At 37.4% G+C, this 11,220-nt stretch overlaps 1 protein-coding gene across 1 annotated transcript; it reads right to left on the bottom strand.

Moving 5' to 3' along the window:
- Nucleotides 1–3,058: 3,058 nt before the first annotated feature.
- Nucleotides 3,059–3,901, bottom strand: LOC146728642 (prostaglandin E2 receptor EP4 subtype-like). Its single transcript, XM_085496137.1, has one exon. It carries the CDS (start codon nucleotides 3,899–3,901, stop codon nucleotides 3,059–3,061), a length of 843 nt encoding a protein of 280 aa, XP_085352263.1.
- Between the last annotated feature and the right edge of the window lie 7,319 nt (nucleotides 3,902–11,220).

The raw sequence follows: 11,220 nt of genomic DNA, 5'->3' as shown, positions 1-11,220 counted from the left end.
ATCATGGATTCTTATGAATATGCTGCCCATGACGCAAGGGCCAAACGATGAGATGTTAGTTAGACGGTTGTGTTTTGTCACAAGAAAACATGTTTATATAATGGGCCAATACGTTGGTGAGGGCAGGTAGTTTTGTACATGATATTATACTCTTTAGAGCGGATTTACATTCACAATCCACACCTCTGCATGGATAAACATTTGATGCAGTGTTGGTGTTGGTTCCCAGGTTTGGCCATTATCTTCAAAAGTGGAGGAACAATTCTCTATTCTCAAACCGCCTCTAAATATTCCTAAACTTGAAGAAGTTAAGTTTGCACAGATCCACGACTATTTCTTCACACGTTATGTCGCAGTTATATTGTTTCAATATATAATGATACACAAACCGTTATAGTATCAGGTTACTGTTACAGTGTGGATAACCATAGGCAAGTCATCTCAGTTTCATATGAGCCAGTCGTTTGTAACACGTACCTACATGCTACATGCTAACCTGTTGTCAAACGTGTCTCAGCAGATAGCTTATTTATCTCCTTCAAAAACATGTTTCGTATTATAAGAACAGTTTATTTATGAATATTTATTTAATTGTTTAACATGAATAAATATTAAAAACATTTATGCTACATAGACAGCCCAAAAATAAAAGTTGTTCTCAATATCAAAAATATTGTTCAGCTATATTATATTAGCATAGGTATACGCCGCGTAGAATGGCATTTGGCTAATTAGTAGACGAAATATACACAAATAAACAAGAGGACTGGCAAAAACGCAGGTCATGCTCCTTTAAAGGGCGGTAGCTCCACGCATGCGCGATATATATGGGTCGCATATAAACAAAGATGGCGGCTTTGACTGTTGTGTAGATCAACGAGTACAAACTGAGTCATTACCAAGCTTCAATTAGGTATTTCTCAGATGATTGGATGGTATCGAATGAGTCACTGGCGGTAATTAGTGCAAGTTGGGCCTAGGTCAAACCTCATACTTTACACACATTTCCATTAGAAGAGCGCAATGGATTGTGGGAAAATCAATGTTTATCAACACAAATGTGGCACATGCGCAGAGCGACGCCCTTGTGTCGACATAACATAACGAACCGTGTAAAAGACACGAAGCATTATAGTGCGCAGAAATATGCTAATTTAACAGACGTTAGAGAGCAGAGCGTTGCTCCTCTCTAATCAAACCATCCATGTTACATTAAATTATTCTACAGAAAGGAAAAACTACTAAGAAAACTGATAACGTTGATTTAAAGATTTGTAAGGTTACACTTTGGTTCATATTCCACAGCTTACTCGGTTAATCAGGTCCACCCTTCACCCGCCTTTCCGAACTATGAACATCTTGGTTACTCACGTATTTGCACGTATTTTATCATGAATTAAAAGCATTGTTACTTTGTCACACAACTAATTCTTCTATCGATAATACACTAATATTCTATAATCGTGTGTCCACTGTTTGTTTTAATGCGTACAATAGTTATTTGGTTAGTGTTTCTCATTTTTTTATCAAACGAATACTGCTATTAGTTCTCAGTACAAAAGCAACATTTTTAGTTGGTCACCAACATGCAGTATCAAACAACAATATTAAAAAAAAATACCTTTTCGTTCATAAGTTGCGTCTTTATGCTGTTATTGATATTGATGACGTCACTATTTGAGAAACTCAGTCAACAACTTTACGTAAGCTTTACATTACTAAATCACTATATAACGAATGTATTATTTCCTAATACAGTCACGTGTTCGACCTCGACTTCCGTTTTAGTAGTAGCGTGGTCATGTTCACCCGCATACAACTTGAACGTGAGGAATACGTGGAATTCAGCTACGACTTTGTACAACCCACCGAAATAGAATCGTTCCCGATCTTGGAATAATGTCATCGACGTAATAGCTTTGAGATACATCATGCAATAAAATGTAATAATGTTTACAGACGAAAAAACAGTGGTTTGTGAAAATTTTTAGAAAATACAAGAAATATATTAGTGTCATGATATTACATACAAGTCCTGAATTGAGGAAAATGCTCAGATTGCCAGCGATTCTACAGAAATAATAGCGTGAGTAAAATACAGTGAGTATAGGTTTGAGTCTCATAATGGAACGACTTTGCCAAAACACGTTCATTAAGTAGTTTCCTATTAGTTATGCCAATAATCCATTTGGTTTAAAGACCGCTATGTTAGACCAACTGTAAAATGAATCCATCAAGGTTGGACAATTTATGATCCGCGCTGTTAGCGAACCAATAACCGGCACCCGATTAAATGTTTCGCTTACCCCCTTCACCCGCCATGGAATATCACGCAGTAACCCCCGCCTTCCTTTGAATAAGTTTTGGCAGTTGAGAGAAACACGGACTAATAACTTAAATTAAATTTTAAAAACTAACCAAGCGGTGTTTTTTTTTTTATAAATCACGGCAGACAATGTATCGGTTTGAAAAGGCCTCGGTTATGAATATCAACCCTCATTATAAAAACGAACATACGCGAGTTGCGTATCAATTAGTTTTGAATTCAACGAAGCGTGCGATGTGCCGTCAATAAAATGCACAATTGCTCTCCCCGTGACCTAAATATGTGATTGGTATAAGCACAACCTCACTCTGTGTAATATATATTCTTTTTATCGAACTGTGCTACGGCGTCCAATTGTCAGGTTAACAAAAGACTACGTCGTTTTACGTGAATCGATTCGACTGATGGTATTTATTTTTTAAACCAGGCTATATTAGTCGCATATGTTATGTCGTGTATATACCATTAATACACAGCAGCACGCACATACTCTACCAGGGGTCGGTTTACGACGACAGTACGTAAATAATAACGGTGTGTAAAATATATTTAAGACGCCACAAATGTTCTTGCTAACATTTTGACGCAACAGTTTGCTCATTTTATAATGTATTTCCTAAGAAACCCTCTAATGGTTCAAAATTTGTGTAAAAAAATGTTAAAAAAATAATTAAGCAGGTTTATATTTTAGCAAAAGTTCACTCTGGGTTATAAAAAGTAAACCGTGACAAGTCACGTAATTGCATTTACCTGTAATGGTATTATAGTGAGAAGGAACACTACAGTTATGGCAATCATTAGCCGTGAAAACTCGGCGTGGATACCATTAATCATGTCTACTTGCTTTAGGTAGTCTTCTTTTTTCCGAGGGCATATCAACTGTATCTTGCTTTTCATTTGTTTCATGGAAGCCAGCACGGCGATATTACAGAAAATAAGAACGATGGTTAAAAGGCACTCTTCAGCGAAACTCCAGTAAACGACAACCTGTATTGAAATATCCGTGGTTGTCGTATCGATGAAGCACAGAAGGCCAGTCGCGTGGCTGACAATTTCCAGATTGCTCCGTACGCCGAACAGGAGTAGGACACCGTTGATAAAAGAGTAGAAAAATAAAATCAGCACCGTTACTACCGCCGTTTGCGGAAAAATGTGTTTCTCGTAGTAAAAGGGTTTCCGAATTGAGAGAAAACGTTCGATGCCCATGAGCACGACTATGCTTTTCGATAACGTTGTAAGTGTAGTCATCACAAAAAACGTATACTGGCACGACGAGAGACCTCCCAACCAGGTACCACTAATGTGAGAAAACAGCCAGAACGATTCGCCCAACATGGCGATTAACAAATCGGTGCCCGACAACGCCAGTACTAACACTATTGGCACGTTTGCGGTGCGCGTTTTCATATTTGCCGCTTTGCCCATGAGCACAACTGTGCAGAGGTTTGTGAAAAATGTGGCCAAACATATTATCGGTGAAATAACAGCGTCTATATCCCCGATGCTAAGATCCGTGGAATACCACTGCGCCACAGTCTCACCATCGGTGAAGTTTCCTCTTTCCGTTAACACCATTTTACGACGTTTGCCGGCACGGTCACATTAACCGCTCATCGTCTGCTCATCGGTGTGTTTTCCTCCACAACTATGACGTCAGACATTGTTTGCACCATTGCATGGTGGGTTGCCCATTCGCTATATCCAATGAGTTGATATCAACAGCGCCGCTTCTGGGCGAGAAATACTCCTTCATGTGTGGTCTTTACTAGACTCGTCACATCCGACAATGTACAACACACACTTACATAAGGTAAGGTTCATGCCAGGTTCGGCCATGTATGCGCAGTCGGTCCGGCGAACCATTTATTTAACAAAACATACTAATAAAGCCGACTAAAAACGGCTGCCATTACATTGCATGTAGTGTTCAAATTGAAATAAACTAAATGAGAGAAAAAATAACTTACATGAACTGCAAAAAAGATCGACTATTGATGCTCGAAATCAACATTACTCGGTTAAAGAAACATTCAAAATAACTGACAAAAACATCGACAAAATAGTAACCCCCGTTACTGGAACGCCGACCGCCCAGGAAAAACCAGGAATAAAAAACTCTTTAAGGAAAAAAATACCTGGAAACCTGTACCCGTCGCACTGTCGATCGTGCCCAGGGGAAGGTGGCGGGTGTCGCCCTGTATTATACAACAAACTTACAAAACAACAAGTTGAAAACTGCACTGTAGCGAGACTGGCCTAGATTGACATTCAACCTTCTGTCCTCCACTTAAATACCCCTTGTCACATGAACCCACATACCATACCCGTCTGTTTGCCATCTCGAACAGACAATAGTTACCCGCTATACTGCGAAACGCGGTTAACAATATTTAAGCAGATCAGCGCACGGATATCATTAGCTGTCACACACTGAATGGCGGAATGATTTGATGACACCGCATGTTAAGTACGTTCAACCAGCATCTTGACAACAATATATCGATACGGTAAAGAAATTCACCTCTCTTGTAAACAAAGATACGTCACCACGAATATTGCCGTCGCTTGATCACACGCGCTCCAAGTTGTCTTCGATTTAAAATAATACCAACTGCATTTTAGGTACTCTCGGCACAACAAACCCGTTTCCTTCATCTTTATAAATATTCATAAATCTCAATTGGAATTGCCAACAGCCAAGTGTATTGCGCAATAAGGTCAGTTAGAAACGTTCCAATATTATTCAATCGACCATTAGAAACTTTTCGTTTCAGTTATGAAATTTATAGATATTTACAAAAATTTACAAAAAGCAGGGAGCAGTGGCATGGAGCCGTGGCGGACCTAGAGGGGGGTTCTTGGGGTTAAAACCTAACCACCCATCCACCCACCCCTCCACCCCCACCCCCGTTGAAAAATTTATTCAATTTGTTTATGTATAATATTAAAAAAACATTAACTTAGTCTGGCGATTTTAAAGTTTGGACCCCTCCCCATACAAAAAATCCTGTATCCGCCTCTGGGGAGATATATCTATCACGTGTTCTGTGTTTATTCTAATATATCACAGACAGCAAGAAATCAGTTTGTATTTCTGTGCAGCTGCCAAGATGGTGACCCGTGTATTCATCTTATAATGCAAAGGTTGCTCACTCTCTATACTAAATTGATTAAAAAACATAAAAACAAATTGACAGAACACGCAGCACGTTTTCAAAACATTACGGTAAAATGTTGCACGCAACTTCATACCACAACAAGATGAAAACAAAAAAATCTTTCAAACAATAGTTTAATGTTCATCATTAGCTTTGTGTATCTTTCATAAATGTTTTTTTTTCTTCTATTTCATACAAAATGACGTCAGCCCGTTGTTATGTGTGGCTTAAATTAAATAGAAATATTTAGAAAATGAATGTAATAGCGCCCTCTCATGTGTTTGGTTAAATATGGTTTGGACAATTGGTGGCGCTTTTAAATCCACAAATCTTTGCACAAGAATGCCATGAATTTTGCTCTCCCTTCTGGTTTACCGTCGACGTGTGTGGTTTAGCTTCTTTCCCTTCTTGTTTCCTTTGTGAATTTAAAGAGTTTCTTTAGGTGTCTTTTGTTTCAAGTCGTTCCTGTGGTTCGCGAAATTCGTCAGTTCCGACCGATGTCCCTGTACGAACTTGTTCGCAACATCAAGACGAAAGAAAGTCGCTCTACCAATTTCATGGTACCACAAAGACCGGCCATGTGATGAAGACTCGTTCGCCAGTCGGTCCAGCTGGAATATACTTGACATTTATTTGATAAGTAGATCCTATATTTCCTGTGCTTAGAAATATATGCCTTGTAAATGCCTTGTAAAAAAAATGCCTTGTAATGTAACTTTATTTATATATTTGAGTGGTGTAAATTCATTTATATGTTTATGGCTATATTGTTGGTTTATTTACAAGTACTATAAATGAAAATATATTATCCCATACATTTGTGTCAATATTTGGTAATAGTTCAACCCGGGAAACATCGAGGAATCTCCACCTTGGCTTTTAGTTGAAATCGTGACACTATGAGTTACATTACATTAGGCAATGTATCATGTGTATGTTTCATAAAATAGCTACAAGAAATGTACCAGTGTTAGCTGTCTATATAATGCCATTAACGCGATAGTCTGAAAACTGGAGATACGGTATCATAGCATATTATAATAAACAAGCTACGGACAACCGTCGTTCATTTCAGAAGCTACTCTGTTTACATGTTACACGCGGCACACAAACAAAAACAGCACAGTCGGGCCACTCAAAGCGAAATAAAACAACACGTTTCCGGTGAAATAATCAGTTTAATCGAACCCACATAAATGCACGATACACAGGGAGTGTTGATGGAATAATAGTAAATTAAAGACCATTTTACGACTCTGACGTCAACAAATCATGAAATGCCGCGCGAAATGTTTATTGTTAGCCACGAACGTAGTATGGTGATTATACACCGACATGGCCATATAGTTGTATTGTTACATAACATTTATATACTAGTAAATAACAACTTCGCTCAAGTAATGTCAGATAACTTGGTGAGCATTTCTGCTCACCAAGTTATCTGACATTACTTGAGCGAAGTTACATGTTACAGATGTTAGAGGTGATTTATTGAGAAAACGCCGCCGAAATAAACGTCAACGTGAAAGCAGTCATTTTTAGATTCCCGATAACTTTAGCTTCGTTTCAAAAACTTGCATAGACATTGAAACCCCGCTTTAAAACAAGCTGGTGTTAAATTACAAATTAAATGTTAGTAAATCTATCGGAACTTTAATCTGAGAAAAAATTACATTAATTGTACTTCATTTGCAGATTTAAAAAAATTTCAATCACATTCTTGATTCACTGAAATACACAAGCTCAATCACAATTTTGCAACAGAAAAAAATTAATATGATTTTCAACATTGCTTATTTCGCTATTACTTGACGCAATGATCCCGGGACCCGCCGTAGGCGGCAGTATTTTCATGCGAGGTCAATTTTGGATCACCAGGTCATTCCTAAACGCGTAATTAGGACTGAGACGAGAATCAATTTTGGGTGCCAGAAATCAACCAAAGACGCTTATTTGAGTATAATTTGCGCTGTCAATACAAAGTGCAGGTTAATAAAATAAGATTGACGACGTTTTCCCAGGAGAAAAAAGTGAATTATTTGTTGAAAATAGCGGAGAAAAATTGATACGCACAAATATGCAATGATATGCAATGCAGTGTCATGGAAATTGTCTATAGTACACATACACGCATCTTTTGATGACGTAGGTTATTTTTCTAGCCAGCCCAGGACGCCCTACGCGTACAAACATTGTACCAAGGGACTGTGATTGTACTAATAGAAGGTAAGAGCTCTTGCCTTTTTCCACAAATTTTAATATATTCTTAACAATTAAATTGGTTTACCTATAAAACTCTGCACACCATGCTATGATCATTCAGTTTTTTGAACTAAACTACTCATCGTTGAGCAAAGCCGATTTTCAGGATTTATTGGCACATAATGTCATGAATCGGGGAATCTAATGGGCAAAAATAAATCGCCAAGTATTGCATCGTACATAAATGATGACAGCGATTTACTAGGCCTATGGCCTGTGAACTCGTATGATTTGTGCAATGTGCACATGCACGGTGCGACTAGTAACAATTACCTAACCTAGCGGGCCTTCACGCCACAGTTGTCACGATGCATCTCAATAAAATAGCATCTAAAACCAAAATAAGGCCGATATGTGTAAATACTTGTACATTAATCTGGTCTATGCAGCCAGCAATAATGAAATTGCAAGAATGGCATTGGCAAAATGAAGACCTCGAATGTAGCCATGTCTAGTACATGGATATGATTTATAGTCGTCACCCACTAATGTAATGTTATAGTGTCTATTGAGTATGTGATCATGATTAATCATTTGTGACCACGCCATTGATTATATAGGCTACCACACACTGTATAATATTGAGCAGAAAGCCATGCAAAAACTGCATTCACCAAATTGGCATGGCTGGCTGTACTCATTCTTACTTTTTCATGACCATTGTTTGGCCCACTACAATTTTCTTGTTATTTATGCGGATTTTTGTCACATGCAAGAAACAGCAAGAGCTGCAATGTGTACATCAAAAATGCTCTTATCATGCTTGTGATGTTGCTATTGTAGGTAAATGGCCACAGCAGGAATGTACATAACTGTCATTTATTAGGCAGAAACTGATAGGGGCCAATTCCTTGTGCTGATGTCTACATACACATGTACATCAGTGAAAGTTTTGCTGTCACCAGCTGCCATTTTTGAAATGGTGCCATCGATCAACAGTTCATGCCACTCACCTCAACCTTAAACAATGACATGTGTTGTCATTTGTTAATAAGGCCAAATTTTATTTTTATGGAAATGAGTTACCTTTTTCTAAAATGAACAAGTTGATATTAATATCATCATGTAAAAAAACAATTGTTTAAAATGATTGTATTTGATGTAGAATGAACATGTTGGGGAAAAATAAATCTAAAATAATAAAATCCCTGCCTAACTGCCCAATATTTTTTAACCTAATACTGGAAACACCAGATTTGTTTTTCATTGGCCTTATAATGGTTTGAGATCTTTTCAACATGGTCCACATAAATAATGAGGGGTAAACTGGTATTCTTTACAAACAGGTCCATGCATTTACATCCTATGTTTCTGGTTTGATGTTGACTCATTTACAGCCCTGTCATTGGTGATACCAAGATTTTACTCCTTATAGCACGTGTGTGGGCTGTCTTATGCAAACCAACAATGCTGTCTTTGCACATGGTCAATTCACTTGGGTTATATGTCAGATGGCACATTGTCATTGCCATGCGTTAAATTCATTACGAGTTCTATCAGTCTGATGGGATTGATATCATCAATGATATTCCTATGAAGTACAATTACATTTGATATAGTCTCTTTGCACCTAGTTTATTTTCGATTCATTCTGAATGGACAGTTGCATGAACATACAATACTCTAAAAGTAAGAGGGTATATTTGTACGACACCCTGTAATTTTGCATGATATGGGTCTATAATACTGTCTTGTACAATGTTGTAAACAGTTAACTACTGGTTTTGTACAGTTTCTTGTTGCTGCATATATACAGACAACAAGATATAATATTTTCGGCAATATGACTACTATCAAATTGGTTGTTGGTGGTGATACCATCATTTGGGTCTTCCGTCAACACTTATGCGCTTCTGCACCACGAGTCAGTCGTTTCATGCACATCATACCATATTTAATCATGACACTCTGTTGACAACACTAATTTACCTCATTATAATGTTAATGTGCATAACCTGTGTTTATTTTCAATGAGAGGATGCTTGAATGCACGGCAGTGCTTTCAGCATCCTCTCGCCAGTTATTTACAATGTGCCTCAAGATTTAATAATGGAAAGTCCAATCATTTCCAAAGCATTATCTATTTCAACAATGTTCTTCCTATTGAACATTCCTCTACTCAACACCATACTCAAATCATTCATTACCTTTATATAATCCTTACCACTTGTTTTTTTATTTTCTTCCAGGCGAGATATTTCAACCAGCACCTGTACCTCCTACTGGTTAAACTTGACAATTATTTTTACTTTATTTTTACTCGAATGTTTTTTTTAAACTTTATTATTTCCTTGTTCATTACAGACGATTATTTTATTCACACTATTTTTACATGGTTGTCTTCCAACTAGTCATGCTAGTGATGTCTAATAGCAACTGGCCAAATTACAATCGAGTCAAGTACAAATAAGTCGTTCACTGCCAAAGAACAAATATAATCATTCTTTCCAATCAAGTACTTTAACCTCCCCCTCTTGATTCAAATGACATAACCAAAAGACTTAAGACATCACCTACTTCCTATAACACACAACACCATATTCACATAATTGTTCATACATGTATACATTATCACAGCAAAATCAATTCCATAAATTTACCAATGGCTCAAGCAAATTATTTGCCCATATTAACTATAGCCTCTTTTGTAAGCCATCTAATACTTGTGGCTTGTGTTTCAATTACATAACGTTAGTCCAAAAATATCAGCTTCTATTATTTGAACACTCAGGAAAAACAGAATCCCATTATCAAGGTCACGTTTATATTGCGCTGGTCCAGCTAACTCTGGGTGGAAACTTAACACGACGTGTTATCTCGAAGAAAACATTATGCCGCTAGAGGGCGACATTTGGCCATTTTGGTCTAGTGACGACAACGATGATAGTTCACTCGATATACTTGGACAAAAACAAGGGTAAATTAAATTAACTGAAACCGAGGTGTAATCATCGCTGTGATAACCCCTCCCGTTTAACATGCAGATGTCTTTACAGAAACAATTAGCGTTAACCTTAATTGTACTTTGCATTAAAATCGCTACACATAATATAATAATATTATCAATGACATCGTTATCAAGTAAACTGAGTTGGGTGACAGGTGGTCAAAGAACTGTTGCATATTAACTCCTCGTGGCGAACCCGACAACAACACAAAGTGCAAACGTTATCAGATATGTTTACTGAAAACTTTAGCCATACCTTCAAAAGAAGTGTCCATATTTGATATACTATAATGTCAAGTTAAACGATTATACACAAATACGCCAAGCCCTCGAGACCCCTAACAGCCCTCTTAGAAATAAATTTGCAATTGTTTCAAAAGAATAAATATTTGTTTAGCTCTAGATACACTCGAAACATCCAAGTTCAGTTTATGCTGTATTTGTTTCGTGTACAAATCAGTGGTCATCCATTGACATTCCAATTACCATATATCCTGGCTCATTACACAATCTACGGTATTAGCATA

Source organism: Saccoglossus kowalevskii, chromosome 22 (assembly GCF_978046115.1).
Source record: "Saccoglossus kowalevskii chromosome 22, keSacKowa6.1, whole genome shotgun sequence".
Lineage (NCBI taxonomy): Eukaryota > Metazoa > Hemichordata > Enteropneusta > Harrimaniidae > Saccoglossus > Saccoglossus kowalevskii.
This window is presented reverse-complemented; position numbering and strand designations above follow the sequence as displayed.

Coding starts and splice junctions, on each gene's coding strand:
- LOC146728642 (XM_085496137.1), bottom strand. CDS start 3,901: ATGGTGTTAACGGAAAGAGGAAACTTCACCGATGGTGAGACTGTGGCG.